This window comes from Erpetoichthys calabaricus, chromosome 3 (genome assembly GCF_900747795.2).
Source record: "Erpetoichthys calabaricus chromosome 3, fErpCal1.3, whole genome shotgun sequence".
Classification (NCBI taxonomy): domain Eukaryota; kingdom Metazoa; phylum Chordata; class Cladistia; order Polypteriformes; family Polypteridae; genus Erpetoichthys; species Erpetoichthys calabaricus.
Window position 1 is genome coordinate 219886803 of NC_041396.2, and position 21155 is coordinate 219907957.

At 37.1% G+C, this 21155-nt stretch overlaps 1 protein-coding gene across 1 annotated transcript; it reads right to left on the reverse strand.

Annotated features, from left to right (window-relative positions):
* Positions 1-479: 479 nt before the first annotated feature.
* Positions 480-19099, reverse strand: LOC114648655 (nephrocan-like). The gene is made up of 3 exons (XM_028797805.2): positions 18845-19099; positions 5782-6683; positions 480-2475 (listed from the first exon to the last, which is right to left on the reverse strand). Exons 1-3 carry the CDS (start codon positions 19040-19042, stop codon positions 2046-2048), a joined length of 1530 nt encoding a protein of 509 aa, XP_028653638.1. The 5' UTR covers positions 19043-19099; the 3' UTR covers positions 480-2045.
* Positions 19100-21155: the final 2056 nt, after the last annotated feature.

The following is a 21155-nucleotide window of genomic DNA, read 5'->3' on the forward strand; positions in this document are numbered from 1 at the left end:
TCTTTCTCTCTTTTGCTCTCTGTGAATGACCTGGCATCTCTGTTCCACCAAACAAGCCTGTGCTCAGATATTTTGACTACAAGCTCAGTAAAGTGTTGGGGTTAGACTAGGTTAGAACTCCCACCTGAAGTCACTTCTGGTCTAGTCTTGGAATTGTTACAGGGCCACCAAGCTAGAATCTCTAAACCTCTAAAAGCACCTGAGACAGATGCACCCCTCAGCCTTCTGCAGTCCTTGAAGGGCCAGGCCTATTATGTTGCTTTACAACTGCATATATTGTTTGAGGTCCACCACAGTATGATAGTTATCCCTCTGTAGCAGTGTATCCTCAAACAGCCAGGAGCTATCACCACCTCTGCAGTGTATCCTCTACACCACTTCTGCCATTCCCTCCTTGCCCTCAACTTATTCCTTAGTAGAAGTAATCAGGGCAACAAATGTATTCACTAACATACCGGGGAAACCAGGGAAATGTTTTGCCCAAATCAAACTTCTCTATCTCAGGCTGCTGTGCCTGCCAAGTGTCCCTACAGGAACATACAGTACTTTCTCCAGCAGTGCTGTTCCTTCTGCTCTACCTTAATGATATTCACCATTACTATCACCACATGCTTCTCTCTGGCTGTCAGACTTATCAACAAGAATTTTGTAGTTTTTTCCTAAGCCAACAGAAAGCTTTTCACCAAAAACAATACCTTTACTTCCAAAATTGTTTTCATTGATAATTGTTCGTATTGAATCAACATTACAATAGTAAATGCTAAATTCATACATTATCAACCCTACTTAATTCATATCAGCGTCAAGGAAGCCTGAGCCTAGCCTAACAGCATAAGGTGAAAGGCAGGAAACATCCATGAACACCAGACCATCATATCTGCTTATACAGGACCAGTATAGAGCAACCAATTATGCTAATGAGTATGTCTTTGAAATATGGGAGGAAAATGAGAGTACCTGGAGAAAAACCCACATAAATACAGGGAGAACATACATACTGCAGTTAACTGCAAATAAGAAAAAACCTGGCTGAATTTAAGTTTTGTGTCTTGTAGCTATCAGTCAGAAGTACTAAACACTGCATCCCTGTTCCCTCCAAGACAAAAAATTAACAAAAAAGGAAAGTAAACTGAAACATCGTCTTTTATTGTTGGTGTTGCAAAAACTAGTTAAATACATACTATTGTGATTTCATCCGTCATTTACTTGAGGGATGCAGCACCATACCAGTTTACGATATTACTTTATAATATAGTAAATAACATCAATTTTAAATATCTTATCTCATCTTAATTTACGTCAGGGTGACAGTGAGGATTTCAATTATTGGGTGTTTTATATGACATTATTAAATATTTTATTTAATACACTGTATTTTACACTAGTCTGAAAATTGTACCATTTAAGGAGCACAGCATCAGCAACACTTGCTGTGTTGCATAAATATTCTCCACCACATTTTAAATATACTGTATGTCAGATGTATCTGCATATTTTGACTATAAATAAAATAAGGAAGAGAGACCAGCACTCACATTCACAATCACATTCTGCCACTCTAATGAAACATTATTTACGACTTTGTACCTAAGCCACTATGAAAAAGGCAAAATATTTTATTTTTGCAGATCTAATTAACAAGGTGGACTTGTAAAGATGGAATTTCTGAAGATTAACCTTTCTCTGAATATGACTTAATACTAGAACAAAAACATAAATAATATTTTGTAGGAGATTATGTTTCCTGCATTTATAGTATCTTTTTAATTATTATGTTCATTTTGCTGTACCGATGCATTCATAAATTACACAAATCTTTCATTGTGGTACAATTGATGGTGTTTACCTCTCTCTATATTTCTTAAAAACAAGGAAAGGAACAATTAGTTTTTTATTTGATAAAGACAATAAATACACATGCACCATTCCCTTACAGTAAATTATATAGTCATGGTCTGTCAGCCAGAATTACCAGCTTAAAGTATCAGAGGTCATCTGAAAAGCTTATCTGTTAATGTCATATGGGAACTCATTTGTGCTCACGGTCAATCATAATCATAGTAATCCTCTGTTTCTATCGGTTCATTATCTTTATCCATCTTTCTCTCGTCTTTACCGCCTTCGGCTGTTTTTTCCATGTCGTCTTGGCACCCAGTCAAGGGTGTTACAGAAATCTTCTTGTATTCTTGTTGACTTCGGCTGGCCTCACTGCACAGCCCACTGGGTATTTCAACTTGCCTAGCTAACAACAATCTTTCAACTTTCAGGAGGTCACAACTGCAGTTCCATGGATTGCCATCTAGGTAGACCCTTCGTAATCTAGACAGCAGGTCCACGGCTGCTTTGCTTAGAGATGACAGGCTGTTATTTCGCAAATTCAACATCTGCAGCTTCTGGAGATTCTTCACCTCTTCCTCTGAGATAAATGCAATGTTATTTCCTTTCAGATCCAATCTAACAAGTGTCTCGGGAAGCCTAGGAAACAACAGTAATCACAAAGTTTATAATTACTCTAAAAATCAGGTTCCTTTATAACTCTTTAAAAAATCTAGGATTTAAAAAAACAATGTAATTTTTCTGCATGAAAATGATAAAATATTGTCTTAGTAGTTCGAGAGAAAGGAATTTAAAGTTGCTGAATTCTGGATCATGCCATTTTGCTCCCAATAATTTTGAGACTAGTCAATAATCTGGACTGTTCTGGTAAACCTGAACAACACGTTTATACAGTATAAGCATGTGTGCATTTACATACTGGTATATGTGAATAAACTTAATAACATTTTAAGTTTTAGCAGAATTATATTTTCAAAAATGTTTTTAGTGTTCCTAGTCGATACATTGGGAAGAATGTTATATAGTAAAAAATATAATTGAACAGAATTTGTGAAACAGTGGCACAGGGGTCAGTATTTATGACTCCCAATTCCAAGGAAATGGGTTTGAATCCGAATCTGTTTGTGTTCTGTTTGGAATTTGTATATGCTCTCTCAGTTTGTTTGTGGGAATTTTTATCTGATCATTTGACTTTGCTCAATTGTCAATAAGATAAGTATTTAAGTTAATTGATGACTCTAACACTGGCATGTCTCCAGTTTGGACAGACTAGGTTGGTTGTCCATTGTGGTCATTGTATATGGGAAGGTTTCATGTTTTTTTGTATTTTGGCTTGCTCAAACATCACAAAGTCCCATATTTTAGGCTTATTGGTGACTCTAAATTGGCTCCTAATGTGTGAACGTCTGAGTATGTGTGTGTGAGACTATCCCCTGAAAAGGAGGGATGTCTCAAGGAAGGTAGGTAGCAATATTTAACCAATAAGACAAGGGAAGTCAAAAATCCCTGTGATCATATACAGGGGGAAACATAAAGATTTAGTAAAGGGATGAACTCAATGGAATGAATATATTTTTGGAAACTTGCATCTTAGCAATTGGGCACCATCTGTATGGCACAGAACAAACTTATCCAAGGAAAAAAAAGTGCTGGCCACATATAGTCAGATGTACTACTACACCAAACTTTAACACTGGAACCAGATATTTTTATTGTGGTTAGTTTTCTCCTATTCTGAAGCTGCTCATTTTGATAAATACAAAATGATAAATACAAGGCTTCTGTGGAAATCAAAAAAGCTTCTAGTAGGCCAGGTATTGGAGAGGAAGATTGGCTAAAATGAGAAAGGCACGGGGGTAATAACTTATTATAAATTTAGCCAATGCAACCAACCAACATCATTCATTCTTGGGTAAGATGTGTGAAGTGGTCAAACAGGTAATGCCTACTGACTCTACATTTTGTGGTCTTTTGTACAAGTCATGAATTGTGCTTCATGAATGTTATTTTCAAACACAAGAAAACATAATACTCTAAATAAGAGAAGAAAATGTTGGAGTTAAGCATCTTTACTGTATGTGTCTTGAGAGATGAGGCTGTATATTCTGAACACTTTGCTGAAAAGAGGTGCTGAATTGTCAATCATCATCTGATGGTTAGTTTGAATCAATGGATTAGACATCCCCAAAATGTGAGGATTTCTTAGGAAATTATGCTTTTGGCTTCAGTATTCATCTCTAAATGGCCACCTACTGGGTTTTCCCTGAAATCAGGGACATTAAACCCAATAATATACATTTATGATATGAATGCAAAGAGTCATGGCACGATAATATATAAAGGCTGTCATTTTCATGACCTCTGGCCTCTAGATAAAGAGGACATCTTTACAAAAGGACTCAAGTGAGTAAGCATGTTGCAGAGTTAGAAAATATACTAAAGATGTTGTTCAATCTAGGGAAGTTCTCTTTTAGCTCAACCAGTTATGAGGGCTAGATTTTATATTGCTGATAGGGGACTTAATTGCCCTGATAGAATCTGAGACTGCATTGGAAAAGGGGAACATGCTCGCTGCTCTGAAGTGGTGGTTATATTGGAGTCCACCATATCTGGATATTTTATGTGGAAATACAGCATTACCACCATATAGAGCTGAGACATGTGTTTAAAATATGGCAGAGACACCTTCTATGTGGATTTTCCATGTTCTTTTGCTATCGTTTTTTCCAGTTTCTAATAACTTTGTCTTTGTTTTCTCATTCTGGTATTCTGCTACGATCTGGCCAAAGTACTTGACAGCCTATTTTGATGTTTGAAAGGTTGAAGGATACTACTGCTATAATAATAACTGCAGCATCACATCTTGTAGAATTTGGCATAAAACTTAGATAATATTTAACTATTTAATCTCATTACAGACTAGGGATTAATTAATATAAATTTTCTTTTATTATTTATAAAGACCTTTGAGCTACACTATTTCCTTCCACAGTTTAAAGCATGACTGTGAGCAGCAGTGATAAAAAGAAAGTAAAGTTCATTGTGATCGTGTACATAGAATATCAGTAATCACAAAGTGTATACTGATGCTAACAATCATTCATGACTCTTGAGGTAATATAGGATTTTCTATACTGCATTTTTTTCATCATGAAAATGTTAAAAAGATTTGTCTAGTTCTTTAGTGAGAAAGGAATAGAAAGGTACTAGATTATGAAAACTAGAGACTAGTCAATAATGCGGACTGCTATGGTGACCAATGTGATACAGCATGTTTATTAATGAATTAATGAATGTGTGTATGTTGCATAAGGTCTTGGGTTTCAGCAGAAATAATATTTATATTATTATATTATATTTAATATTTATATATATACTGTATGTGTGTGTGTGTACTGTTCAGAGTTTATCCAGTAGGAAAGGTATTATGTAATAATAATGTAATTGAACAGAATCTGGGCAACAAGTACACATTAGTCAGTACTTATCTCCATGGAACTGGGTTTGACTCCTAATCTATTTATGCTCTGTGTGGAATTTGCACAAGTACTCTCAATATATGTGGTTTGTCACTGGTCGTTTCACTTTGTAACAGACATCCCATAAGACAAATATTTACATAAAGTTTGCTCACACCACTAAGAAGTATGAAAACTAAGTTACTGGAAAATACTAGACAGAAAGGGAATATCAAAGAATCAGTGACAAGTACACACAACAGGAACTTTACAGTTCTGCAAATCTCTGGGTGTAGAAACAGGAAGAAATAGGAAAATGATATTTTAAATTATTTATCAAGAGTACATTGTGACTGAAATCACCTAGTTCTAAGGATACTAGCAGTTCTGCAACTTATTTTTAATTTTTATACTGTTTATGCATAGTACATGTGGTCTGAATTCTGACTTTCAGATAGAACATTTGTTTAAAGGTGCAAAATCTTACCCAAGAGGAATAGCTGTAAGTCGATTCTGTTCTAGCGCCAAATCTGTCAATTTCACACAATTTTTAAGAGCTCCAGCTTCAATATGATGAATGACATTATTCTCCAGGAAGAGATGTTTCAGCTGCCCGAGGCCTGAGAGTCCTGAAATGGTTACTTCCTGAATAAGATTATGACTGCAATCAAGCTTTTCAAGTCCAGCAGGAAGCTTGCAGGGTATAATTTTGATTTGGTTTCCTGAAAGCTGCAGGATAGTGAGGTTTGGCAGAGAAAGGTCACACTCAATGGATGACAGTCTGTTGTAAGAAAGAGACAGATGAGAGAGCATTTTCAAATGATTGATATCTCTACCCTTTAACCCCCTGATCTGATTTTGATCCAAATTCAATGACAAAAGTGTTGGAGGGAGATCTTGTGGAACTTTGACCAGCTGGTTTCCAGACAGACTTAACACTTGAATGGTATGTAAAAAGTTAAAGGCATTTGATTGAATAAAAGACAACTTGTTATTTTCAAGGTTCAGCCTGCTAAGCCGAGGTAGCCTGAAGGGACCAGATATGGACTCTATGTTATTGCCATTCAGATAAAGGACTTCAAGTCTGACAAGAGATGAAAGAGAGCTGGGTCTTATAATAGAAAGAAGATTGTTTTGTAGGTCAAGAACTCTGAGCTTTTTTAGTCCTTCTAAATGAGAATCATGTAAGACTTGGATTCTGTTGTTCCCTAGTTTTAGGATTTCAAGGCTTTGTGGAAGGGCTCGAGGAACATGCTTTAATTTATTCTTCACTAGATCCAGTACCTTTAGATTACATTGGGATTTAAAGGTGTTGCTCTCAATTGCTTCTATTCCACATGAGGATAAAATTATTTCTTCAAGTGCTTCCAGGCCAGCATACCCAGATTTCTGTAAAAATAAATAAAAACATTCATATATTCATGCATTTACATATACATACTGCCATGTAAATGCAGCATGAATAAAATATACATGTATAAATAACTGCAATGTTTAATTTGATCCCCTTCAAGTGACAAAATAGCAGGTAAATATTATAATGCATTTGCATGAATTAATTTTGTGGATGCTTTTATCTGATGACACTTAACATGTACAAAACAATTGCTTTCATATTTCTACAACTGGAGGACAACAAGGCTAAGCAGGTAGTTTAGGATCAGAAGATGTGTCAATGCTTTGAATAAGCAACATTGTAGTCTGCCACCTGGATTGACCTTTTATGGATAAAGCTGATACTGACAAGCAGCAGTTCCTACAATCTTCCTACAAAACTCATATTTTTATTTTCTTGAAATAGGTGTGGCAGATCTTCTGTAGACTGTTTCTCATGTTATTAAATATAATGGATATAAACAGCACCCTGCCTGGGGTTTGATCCAGCCTTGCACCCTGTGTTGGCTGGGATTGGCTCCAGCAGACCCCCGTGACCCTGTGTTAGGATATAGCAGGTTGGATAATGGATGGACAGATGGATGATGATCTGTTAGGTTCAATAGAATTATGTTTATGTAACAGATAGATTGACAGCGACATTGTGTGTTTTAGCCTTTGTTTATGCACAAAGAAGTGTTTGAATATCAAAACTATGCAATGTCTCTGATCGATCATAAGCAGTGTCATCTGGATTCATTCTATAGTAAATTCCTTTTGCCTTAATGTGTACTACAGCTAGAATGTACCTATCATAACCAAGTATGTGCCCCCCACCCCACTTTCTAAACTCACACTTCAAGTAAAGATCAAGTAAATGAGGTGTACCTTTTCTTATCACATGGATAAGTCAGATAAGGCCAGCTAGATGTTTTGGTGGTGCCAAGCCACAATAGAATACTGCAGCGTGATACTACTTACATACTGTATTTATATACAAATAAATACATTACATATTTATATATGAAAATAAATCTATTCTTTCTTTATATGACCATGTAGTAACCAAAAGGAGACTAAACACAAACATTCATTTAATTCTGAAGGATAGCCCCTCCTACCAGTATAGTCAGTTAAATCAGCAACCATTATGCAGGTAGAGGGAAAAGCATACAAATGTACTTGTGTAAGGATAGTTCATACTCTTAAAAGGTTATTGCCAGAGTATGTTCCAGCTCCCACAAGCCTTTGCCAGATAAAACAGAATCAGCCCATAAACATCTGATTGATGACTTCACTGACAAAATGACTTAAAAGGGATTTTAGGATTAAAAGCACCAAGAGCACTGGGGTGCTGTCATGAAGGAAGTAACAACTCAGTGACATTCCGTAAAACCATTCTACAGTATTTAAATGGAGTGAATAGATTTAGATGTCCTTTGCTGAAAGAAAGCTCAGATCAACTGTATATTAACATGCTATATGTAGGAATGAACCAGTGTTACTACATGCAAGTTGATATCAGTCTGCAAAGAAAGGGGTAAAATGTTTTCTATTCTTCAAGATTTGTATTTTGGCATTTTCAATTTATGGGTTTTTGCCTCTGACCATGAAAATTAATTTTTGAGCTGTTTATATATACTGTAAGTAGTGTAAGGTACTGCTGGCAAGTGGTGGCAGGACCACAGCAATATAGAATTACTCTCTTGTCTCTGCAAGTGTGGTGACACACTGCCAGTTTCCAGCAAATTAAAGAGAGAGTCCTTACTACTAACAAAAAGTGATCTTGATTTTTATGAACAGAGTGTTAACCGCTGTGCTATGTTCTGCTATTAAGCACAGATTTTCTTTATACCTTTGTGATTTTATTTTATTTATATAGATTTTAAGTAGCAATGATCTGATTTTTAAAATATGTTAAACAGGCTGTGTGTTTGATATGGACATATTTAGAATGGTTATAAAACTTTAGTGCAAAACTGAACAAATATACTAATCTGTTACAATACAAATAAATTACATTACAGTATATTTACAACACATGCCCTTGTAATAGTTTATTAAGTTGTGTAGCTCTGTATTACAGTTCTTGAGACTTTTGGTGCTGTGTTGTAGGTAGTCCTGCAGACTACCTACTTTCGTCTAAGCATTTTAGGAAGGTGCTCCTCCTTTCCAATGGAGACTATGTGGTTTTAATCATATATTAAAGTGAAAGAGTAAATTGTGAATAGGTATATTTTTCAGCTTTTGACTTTGACTAAAACTGGGGTTACAACTTTAGGAATGTTTTTAACTTAAGTATTAATCATTTTCATTTTTTTGGCTTGCTTTTGTTTTCAGATTGAAATAAAAATAACATTTTCAGTCTGTCTTTAATTGAAAGTATATATTTTGAACATGGATTTCATTTCTTAGGCTACCTGCTATTTTGGAACCATGGACTTCATTTGCCTATGCCTATGAGTCTGGCAAAGGATTTAAAAAGATCAACAGTTTTTTTGAAATCATTCATTTCAATGAAAGGAAAATCATTTTCAAGTGGCATTGATTTCAAATAACTGCTAATTTGCCCAGGACTGGCCAGCCCAACAAAATCAGCCCACGAACTGTCCCATTTGATACTAAAAGAATTCTTCAAGAACCCCAAAATTTCATTGTGGGATCTGCAAGTAACTCTTGCAAAAATACTATATTTATTAAAGTGCATGTAACTACAATCAGAAAGAGACTGCACAAGTTTGACCTGCATACAAAGTGTGCTAGGAAAAACTCTTTGTTGTTCAGAAACAACATCAGAGCATAACTAAAGTTTGCCATTGAATATCTAGGCCAAGGCTAGGACCTCAGTTCAAGAGAAAAACCTCATACCAACTGTGAAGCATGATCATGGAGATGTTATGGTTTTTGGTTTCTTTGCTGCTAACAGTCATCGAGTCAACTACATACGAATTCTGCATCATATCAAAGTGTGCTTGAGGAGAATATGAGGCCATCTGTCTAAAACTTGAGGTTGAACTGGAAATGGACCTTCCAGTATGATAATGATCTGAAGCACATTAGCAAATCCTCCAAAGAACTTTAAAAGGAGAAGTGGTCAAATTTGTCACCAAGATGATGTCAGAGAATGTTAGTTAGTTATGCAAAATACCTACAAGAAGTTGTTTCTACTAAAGGGGACAATACCAGGTTCTGTGGACAAGGGTATACTTTTTTTCCCCAGTAGACCATTACATCTATTGATATTTTGTTGAATAAAGTATTGGAAAGACAATTTTTTGGGTTGTTATTTAAGTATTTAAGCTTTATCTGTAGGCAATGTATGCATGAAGATCTACTGTTTGGCTGTGGAAATATGTTGGAAAAGTCAACAACTTCCATTGGTTATACTCACTTTTCGCATTCAACATTGCTTGCATCCAGCCATTTCTGCTAAGGGGTAAGTGTGGAGATATACAGGTGAATGAGACTATGGTGTCCTGAATAATGGACTATCTGGAGTTCAAGCACTGTGTCCCAGAATTGGATGTGAACAACACTGGAGAAACACAAAGATCTCTCCTGTCTCATTTTCTTTTCTCCCTGTACATCTCAGACGGTAAATTTAACAGTAGGTCATGTCACTTTCAAAAATTCTCTGATGATTCTGCCCTTTTAGATGTATTGACAAAGAAGATGAAACAGTATTGGGCTCTGGTTGAGAACTTTGTTTCTGTGTGCAGATAGAATTGTCTGCAACTTACCAAATCAACAAGCTGATCAAGAGGGTAAGCTGAGTTATGGGACACACTTTCAATCTGTTACTGGTAGTAGGAGAGGAGAGAATGAAGAGAAAACTGAGGGTCATTATGACAATGCTGTACATCCTATTTTCAGTATTTTCAGCCAACAAATTATTCATCAGAAGTGTTTCAGAAAATGCTACTCTGGCTCCTTTATACAGTACTTACAGCAATTTGCCTTTATAACCTACATTAACGAAATGCTTTCAGATCCATATGAAAAAAAGGAACCTGGTTGAAGAGGAAAGGGTGACTCAATTGCTCACGTGATCTCCTTTCCCCTTCATAGGGTAGAAGATGAGGTGTGGGAGGAGAAGTGACATCAATTTCAGAATGAGCTTAGAAGTCCTGCCCCTTCCATCACATCAGCTGTATGAACAGAGGCAAACCCAGAAGTTTGGGTTCATTCAAGTACCAGCCATTTGTAGTGTACCCTAAACCCAGACAGCAATTTACTGGATGATGGAATCATCCTATTTGTTTTCTGTATGATTTACTTAAAAACATCTTTTTCTTAAAATAATAAAACACGGCATCTATCTATCTATCTATCTATCTATCTATCTATCTATCTATCTATCTATCTATCTATCTATCTATCTATCTATCTATCTATCTATCTATCTATCTATCTATCTATCTATCTATCTATCTATCTATCTATCTATCTATCTATCTATCTATCTATCTATCTAAAGAAAAATATAAAGAACCATTCAACCAAAGGAGATATCATTTCTCTCCACACCTTGCATAATTTCAAGTGAACCAAAAACATTAAACTTGTGTGTTTATCATACAAAATAAAGCAGACTACAGACAACTCAAAGTAAAAAAGGAATAACAACCCATGGCACCTACTGCCTCTCTGGGACTACATTCAAAGACTTGAACTCCAACTGTTTGTTGAGGTGAGTCACCTTGGCTGTCCTCTTTTAGCATTATGAGGAAACACTGCATGCTTCTTCTTAGGGTGCCAGCCTCTTCCTCTCTTCCCCCAGCCCTCAATTTTTCCATGTTTAATGACCCTTCACTTTCATGGCATTATGAATAAAAGTTTACAATCCCCTTACAGCTCCCATCTTTCCACATTAGCACGCACAGACATATTTTCTTAACCATTATGCTTTTTAGTGTTTAGTGCCAATTTGGTGATGCCTTTTGACACTGGCAATATCCTCCAAGCCAAGCAACCATTTACAGTGAATGGAGTGGGAGTTGAATTACAGTGTTCTTAGCAAAGTTAAAAAAAATTGAAGCATTGCTATCACATTTTTAAAATTCTGACAGAGGAACAAAAGGCATAGACAAGGTTTTCTGTTTGACATTTGCTTGTCTGATATAGTGAAATAAGTATGCATAAGCTACATTAAAAATAAATTATTTACTAGCTGGCACTGTATCTAGAAGAAAATAAGTATATATAGGATTTGGAACCTTTTTATGTAGGGTAGAAATTGTACTCATAATTTCAGTTCTCTTTTTAATTTTGCATGCTCAAAACATTTCAAGAAAATATTTTTTTCCCTTAGTAAAAAGTAACATCAACTAATTGAAATTAAAACTAGGGGGGTTGGTAGACATTTTCAAAATGCAAGAAAACATGAATAAGAAGTTTAATATTTTACAAGAGGTCAGTACAATGGTGCAGCTTAGGGCAATAAATTGGCCCTAGTGTGTGTGTGTGTGTGTGTATGTTTGTGTGTGTTTTCCCTGCAATAGACTGGCACCCTGTCCAGAATTTGTTCCTACCTTGTGCCTTATGCTAAATGAGAAATTGAGGCTCCAACCACAACCCTTAGAAAACGACATGGCATATTTTTACATGGGCAATATAACATAAGAATTTTGAAAATAATTTTGTTTTTGATAGGCATAGGTGACAGGCACAAACAAATGTCTTATACTTCCTTGGTATATATTAACAACTGTATACAAACTTTAAATAGTCAAATGTGTAGGCGCAGAGGTCGGAGTATCTATTACAGGAAATGCAGAAGGATGTGGAAAGGGTTTTGCTAAGTTTAACTGATTGTTATTGGTAGTCCTTCCATATGAAACTTCTTACCATATCCAGAAAATTTATATGGAAAATAAATGACTAAAGAATTAATTAACCATCCCCTTATCTATTTCCTGTATGTATGTTTCCCACTATGGAAAGAGGGAAAGTGCAAGCAAGGAAGCCCTAGATGTGATAAGTATAATTTTGGCTTTTTTTTGGTTTATAACTTAACATTTAGCCTAATTTTGTCTCATTTTTAATAAGCATGGTAGCACAACTTCTAGCACTACAGTAAATTCTATATATTATATTCTAAAATCTATATATATAATTCACTAAGCAGCCGACCATAGCACGCAAGACAGAGAGCCCCGCCCACCAATAATTCACTAAGCAGCTGCAAGACGCACGCAAGACAGAGACCATGGGATACGCACGACAGAGCCACGCCCGCCAACTCACAGAGCCCTGCCCACCAACTCTAAGACCATGGGATACGCATGACAGAGCCCCGCCCGCCAACTCTAACCCTCCTCCCGCGTCATGGGATACGCATGACCGCGTCCACCCTCGCAAACTGTTTTACACGCTGCATACAGCGATTCCCATCCGCAACAAACATGCTGCTTCTTAGATGGTCCTGCAGGAACAGGGAAAACTTTTGTCTACAAAAACCTGATTCATACCATACTAAGAGCATAGTGTTTTTGTTGGCTTGCCCGCCTGCCTGACTGTTACCAGCATTCACCGCAATGTACTGGAGTGTAAAACTACCGCAGCTGCTACCTCAGAAACTGTCCTTATTCCCCAGATTTCCCTGACCCCATCAGATTCAAATTTGCCTTTTACTTTTACATGCAGACAATTTCCTGACCCCATCAGATTCAAATTTGCCTTTTACTTTTACATGCAGACAATTTCCTGTTAGATTAGCCTTTGCAATGACAATTAATAAGGTACAGGGCAAAACTTTCAAAAAGACATGCCTCTATCTGCCAACTCTAAGACCATGGGATACGCACGACAGAGCCCCGCCCGCCAACTCTAACCCTCCTCCTGTGTCCACCCTCACTCTCGAGGCATGCACACTGCCTGCTCATGTGCCCGCACGCAACACCTCACCAAACACCACCTCAGTCGCTTTCGTCTCTGCTACAGTCCACATGCACCTCTGAGCCATGTTGACTTTTCATTGTTCTTTTCGGTTCCGGCTGCTTTTCTATATATAATCCACCAAGTCGCCCGACCATGGGATACGCACGCCAACTCTAACCCTCCTCCTGTGTCCACCCTCGCTCTCAAGGCATGAGCACGCAGTGCGCATGGGGTACGCACGACAGAGCCCCGCCCGCCAACTCTAAAATCATGGGGTACGCAAGACAGAGCGTTGTTCTTAGTCACGGAAGCATAGTCATACAGTCTGCTCAACAATACGCTGACTACAAGAATACTTCCGGAGTTTATGGTGGCAAGGCAGAAATTGTGGCAATGTCCCAAATGCTTCAGGCTACTATCACCATTCACTTTAGAGATATCCCTGACCCCATCAGATTCAAATTTGCCTTTTACTTTTACACGCAGACAATTTCCTGTTAGATTGGCCTTTGCAATGACAATTAATAAGGTACAGGGCCAAACTTTCAAAAAGATATGCCTGTATCTGTCAAAACCAGCTTTCAGTCACGGACAAGTGTATGTTGCTTTCTCCAGAGTTCCATCTTTTCATTCACTCATAGTCGTATCCTCAAACCCAACCCATTTGGATAACTGTGTCTTTCAGGAAGTGTTCACCCATCAATAAATAATTATGCGGTGTATGCTATGCCGCGAGTTGGCTAGTATATATTAATTTACCATGTTCTCTCAGTGTCTGTCTTGCTCTGTTACAGATAGCTCATGTGCACATCAATTTAACTTGTGACTTTAAATTGTCCTGGTATGGTTTAGTGTTGGTGTGTGCATCAGAGTGCATTATGATGAACTGGAGCCAGATACTCCATCCATCCATCCATTTTCCAACCCACTGAATCCGAACACAGGGTCACGGGGGTCTGCTGGAGCCAATCCCAGCCAACACAGGGCACAAGGCAGGAAACAATCCTGGGCAGGGTGCCAACCCACCGCAGGACACACACAAACACACCCACACACCAAGCACACACTAGGGCCAATTTAGAATCGCCAATCCACCTAACCTGCATGTCTTTGGACTGTGGGAGGAAACCGGAGCGCCCGGAGGAAACCCACGCAGACACGGGGAGAACATGCAAACTCCACGCAGGGAGGACCCGGGAATCGAACCCAGGTCCCCAGATCTCCCAACTGCGAGGCAGCAGCGCTACCCACTGCGCCACCGTGCCGCCCGGAGCCAGATACTGTACACTGTTAATTCCTATTTTGCATCTGCTGTTTTCAGGAAGGGTTCTAGCTCACAGTGACCCTCTAAAGGAATAAGCAACTTCAGGATATTGGTGGATGGATTTTTAAAGAGACAGATCATGAAAGGATTTAAGTAACATTGAAAAGTTGCCTCCAGAGTATATTTTCATTCTATTATAACACACATATCTATGTGGCATTTGCAGGTTCTTTTCAGGTCTGCATAATTCTTTTCCAGGTACTCTGTTGTTCATTGTACATCCAAAATAAGCATGTGTTACAGCTGATTTATACATTGCATAAACAAGAATCTGTATTTGATCATTCAGAAAAAAATGACATCATATTTACATTAAAATGGATGGTTGCACTCCTCCACTCCAGATTTTTGTGTCTGCATTGATTTTATGTCTTTATAGGATTTCCCTCACATGAGCCAAGATACAGGATCCTGCTCTGACTGACTTAAAACTCCAAAAGTATCAGGCAATCTACAGCGGACATTACATTTCCTTTTAGAAAATGTGGCTGTATTAAATAAAGAATTAAAGGAGTTTGTGGTGTTATGGGTCCACAGCTCTTCCAGCAAAGACCGTTTTGTTTTAAATAAATAATCGCCGCGCTCGCGGCGTAGCGAGGGGGCGTGGTGACTGTAGCGAGCCGCAGGGCGATCTGCGGTGTGGGCGTTTCTCACCTAAGTGCACAGGTGAGGGACTGCCCACATCCGTGATCGTTCCTGTGGCTAATGGGCTGCAGCTGCCATGTCCTCTCTGCATATATAGAGAAGCGCGAGCAGGTTAAAGGAGGGAGAAAAAGAAAAGAAGGAAAGAGAGAATGGGAGGTAGTAGGAGAAGACAGGAAGCAGGTGGAGAGAGCCAGTGTGAGGAAGAAGGAGAACGAGCGAGGGAGAAAGCAGGCAGCTGGGAGGAGAGCCCATGAGGGGAGTGTTTGGCCGACACTCAGTGGGGCTGAGAAAGTAGTCACTCCAGCAGAGCGATTTAGGAGCTGGAGTGACGAGTGGAGAAGTCGACTGACCATAGAAGGCAGCGGGAGTCGATGAGGCTTTGGACTGGTGTAGCCTCAGTGTGAGCGCCTTGGCCACTGGGGAATGGTCCAAAGTCTTGGTCTGGTTGGGAGCCTGACGAAGCCAAGGGTCGGAGGGCTACCGGACCTGAGTGAAGGGCAGATCCTGCAGGTAGGCGACTCTCCTGTAGAGCAGTCTAGATGGGTGTAGCAGGGGAGCCGCCATGGAAACAGAAGACACCGGGCTTTTGGTTTTAACATATTAATTCCTGTGACATTTTACCTCGTGGTTTTTAGAAGAGTTTGTTTATTGATTTTAACCTCCACATGTTTTTGGATTATTTATTTATTTATTGAATGAACTGCACAGCACTTTACTTTGAACACTGTTTTAGATTTGTTGTAAATAAAAGCACTTAGCACTTTAAACCATCCCCTTGCTCATTGTTATTGCCTCACTGTCTAGCTCATCGGTGACATTACCGACGGTGTTGGGTTCAAGGGCTCCCTAACAGCCGATGGGAACATGGAGCAGAACCCGTATCGTCACAGAGTTATAATTAAAATGAAGCAATAAAGGATCAACCAAATAAAACAAAAGAAAGCATCTGTGATCCAATACAAAGGGTGTATCTCCTCCTGAGAATGACACCAGCAAACTTCCTTTCACCTTCTTTCTTCTCTATTACTCTGTCCTCTCTATATCCCTGTCCATTGATGCTTTTTGCCAAAAATCACCTTCTAAATCTATATCCTCATTTAGCCTGACTAGGTAGTGGCCATTAAACAACATAATGGGATTACTTCAGAGACTAAGAGATGATTCTACAAAATACCAGTTCCACAAAGTTAACTTTTACTCTGGTAGTATACAGAGCCATTGCATCTATTCTCTTATTTAAATAAACAGCCTAGCAAGGAAGTCAAGCATTTACAATAGTTCCACTTTGATTGCCAACTTCCAGATGATAATCTCCATAGGCTCATTTCTCATTTTGGAGCATTTTAAATAACTTCTTCAAGGGTATTTTTGTCTTCTGGTAGTTCAGGTATGCGGAGTAGCTCTCTAACCACCAGTATAAGATCCTTTCTCTATAAACAGCCTCATTTAAGACGTTCCTTTACTATTTAAGTATCTCTTTAAGTCCATATATGACATTTTCTATCTTTATTACCTTTTACTTTGAGAAAAATAATTGATTAACTAAGAGAGTGTTTAGTGTTACATCTGTACTGTTCCAGAAGACTGGGACTACCATGGTCATTGTGTCATCTTCATGTCTGTGTGGGGTTTATTTGTCACACTTATATACTGCTACCCAGTAGAGCAAAAGCATACTACATAAAATATGTAAACCCTAAATATATAGATCAGGTCAGGGTATATACAGTATATATATATATATATATATATATATATATATATATATATATATATATATATATATATATATATATATATATATATATATATATATGTGTGTGTGTATGTATATATTTGACAGTAAACTATTTTTCAACCATTCTATGATCTGCTCCTCACAAACTGAGGGCACCGTGGCGGATGTTAGCAGATTGCTGGCCAACCACAAGCGTTACCTGGTAGGTAACCACCCATACAATCAGATTGTGACACAGACTACGAATGCCATGAATGTAATTACCCCGATCTACATGCTGTCAAATAAACGAACCACACGCCGTGGCGCAACGTTAGGGGCATCGCCTCTGATGCTGACGTCCGAGGTTCGATTCCCGAGAGGGAGTGCAGTGGAGTGTGTACACCTGATGAGCCCAGAATGAGGGTGAAACACGTGTCGTGTACTCTTTGCATTTATTTGACAGTAAACTATTTTTCAACCATATATATATATATATATATATATATATATATATATATATATATGTGTGTGTGTTGTGTATTCTTTGTAATGTTTGACAGATACTGTGTCACATATATATGAGCTGCTTCTCGCAACTAAAAGGATGTGGCAGATGTCTGCTGACTGATAGGTAACCACCTAAATAATCAGATTACGATTCCGAACTAAGAATGCAATATATATATGTATATATATATATATATATATATATATATATATATATATACGCATATATATGTATACACACATATATACATATATACTGTATACAGTATATATATATATATATATATATATAATACACATGGGTGGGCAAAAGTAGGTTTACAGTTACACCCCTCAGCAAAGTTTCTTTAGCATTTGTGACAGTATATTGCAATTGTATTGTGGCAAAGTGGAATATTATATAATCTGAAATAATACTATGTGCTGCATATTACCCTAAAAGAATAAAACTATCCTTTTCCAGAAAACACTGCATGTCAAATTAATTTCTTTAAAAAAAAATAGCGGTTGTACTAATGAATGCAGTGCAGCCTTGTTTTTCTTCTACTGAACACCTAATGCAAAATAGAAATGGATTAGCTTAGTTTTCTAATAGCCAACCAAAGATAAAAACTATAAAAAATTAAAAGAAGAGTTTTTTTCTGTTTCTCCTTTAATAATTTAAAAAGAGAACTTTTATTTTATTCCTGGGTGACAAAGTGCCCATTTGTTCTTAATGTTGGATTTCCTCCAGTTCTCCTATCATATTTCAAAATGACTAAGTGTGGCTGTAGACGTGTGTATAAGCAGTCCCTGTAATGGACTAGCACCTTATCCAATGCTTGTTTCTGCCTAGTGTCCCATACAATTCTGAATAGGATTAAGTAGGATTTAACTATAAGTGCACATACAATATGTATTTATTGTCATATAACATTTACTTGTTCTAACTGCTGAATAAGACAGCTATAGTCCATATGAACAGATAAAAAATTTCATGGCTACTAATATTTTTTTCTGTATTCTTATTTGTAATTGTGTGGTACTAGCATTATTATTGCTATACAAAAATTCTTTGTTAAAAAGGTTTGTTGTATCTGATTTAAGAGAACTCTGACTTACCTTTAATTCCTTAATGTTGTTATGGCCTAGATTCAGTTTTCGCACATCCAGTGGTATCCCCAGTGGTACCGCAGAAATACTGTAGCACTGAACTGATTTTGTACTGTCACAAACACATCTCTTTGGACACAGGGCTTCATTACGAGATCTCTGTGGGAATAACAACAAGATGCTCACAAATCCCACAAAATATTGCATCCTCAAGTCAAAGGTAGAACATCTGCAAGCCTCCACACTTTCTGTGTACTGTGAGCTTCAAGAAACAGCAAACCTTATATTGAACCATGTTCTTGTGGGAAATCCTGCCTGTTTGGAACAATACTAGAGATTTTATCTTTGTGCAGAAAAAAAAACAGTTAACACAAACAAAGATTGTCTCTGGCTCTAGTAGTCCTGCCCTTATGTTTGCAGACTTGCAAGACTTACTGATAAAACATTTATTGCCTATTCTGTTTTAAATGTGTAATTTCCTTCACTTCACTCAATTCTTCTGGCTGAAATTGACACTAAATAGTGAGACTTATCACCCAAAAGGCAATGGTAAGTCTTTACACAACAACCCCACAATGTGTCTTTTAAATTGGCCTTGTTTCCTAAACTGATATGGCATATTTCAGTCTACATTGACATTTCATTGCAGGCAGCCTTATTTTTAGTTTCAAGAATGCCCTTATTTTGAAGTATGGAAGGAATCTGATTTTCTTTCGTTTCCTGCAAGAAAGTAATTGAACTGTATGAGATAATCCTTCATATTTAAAACTCTAAATAACTTCCAATCAGCCATGATATGCCTGCATTGTTGAATAAATGCATAGAAAACAGTTTATTTCCAGCTACTAAATAAGTGAGAAATTTTAATGATTCTGCACTTTATCTGCTTATGCAATAATAATTACTGGGCCTCTATCTATTTTCTGAATCTGCATTTTGCAGTTCACAGTCACAGGGAGCATTGAATATAAGGCAGAAAACAAATCTTAATGTAAGTTAGTCATCAAACAACCTAAAATGCATGTCTTTTCAAAGTGAAGGAAAGACAAAGAACTCCAAACTGTTGTGGGTAGAATATGCACATTCTGCAAACACCATGGCTATTGGGATCAACGCCCAGGTCTCTGGTGCTTATATTAACAGAGATTGTATTAAGTGTCAGCTTAAATTAGATTCTATTATAGCCTGTGTTAGATGAGATTAATGAAGATACATAGAAGATCTGATTTAACAGTTATTGATTAGCAAAAGAAATATTATACTCACAGTTCGGCAAAGTGACAATATCTTTGAATATCATTAAATATCTAATAACTAACCAAACTTCTTTAATTTTTCCACAATCAATCATTCTGATTGTAATTTTATTAATATTTTTGATAGGGCTGATAAATATATATTTTGAAACATCATGAAGAAAAGAAAAGCAAATTGCAGCAAATTACATACCTGTTTATACATACTGTGTATATCTCTGTACCACATTATGCTAAATATGAAAAATGATGGCTTTCTATTTTTGTCGTCTAAGTCAATAAATAAATAAATAACATTTTTATGAGATCATCAATTACATCCATCCATCCATCATCCAACCTGCTGAATCCGAACACAGGGTCACGGGCGTCTGCTGGAGTCAATCCCAGCCAACACAGGGCACAAGGCAGGAACCAATCCCGGGCAGGGTGCCAACCCACTGCAGTCATCAATTACATATTTTTTCCAATTATTCTCAATGGATAATCTATTTATTTAGTAATTTCGTGAATCAACGTTCTCATTTACAAAGTTGTGGGAAAACAGAGACTTTCCTAAAACATCTGATGAAATAAATGACCCAGAAATGCTAATAATAATTTTAATAATAAAAATAATAATCAAAATAAACAAATGAAACACTATTAGAGAAAAACAAATAGTTTAGCCCCTTGATAGCTACAGCATGAATAGAGACTATATAAGCTTTTAATATATTATAAATCCTTTGGCAACACAAAAAAGTATTGTTATAGTCATACAGCTAATTCAATTTGAAAAAAATACACGGGAGGTAGCTTTTTGAATACTAATAACAACATTAAGAATAATGCAAATGTATGTAACAGTGAATTATTGTACTGTGTTTAAATTGCCTAAAATCTATGAATAACTAAAAACTTTGGTTGCAAGCAAGGCAGGCAAAGGCAGCAAAATCAGCTATTAAGTGCAATTACCGGTACTTTTTCATATAGTGCCAGTTGGATAACTTTATTTATTAGGTAACTTATATAGATTTAAGCAAACATGTTATGTGTTCTCTCAGATTCCTTTTATCTAATAT

What these genes read in the sequence shown, in the direction of transcription:
- LOC114648655 (XM_028797805.2), bottom strand. Translation starts at nt 19,042, where the DNA reads ATGCAATATTTTGTGGGATTTGTGAGCATCTTGTTGTTATTCCCACAG. An exon ending in ACAACATTAAGGAATTAAAG is followed by an intron (nt 6,684 to 18,844) that starts GTAAGTCAGAGT and finishes TTATTTTTACAG; the next exon opens with AAATCTGGGTATGCTGGCCT. An exon ending in CTTACAGCTATTCCTCTTGG is followed by an intron (nt 2,476 to 5,781) that starts GTAAGATTTTGC and finishes GTTGTTTCCTAG; the next exon opens with GCTTCCCGAGACACTTGTTA.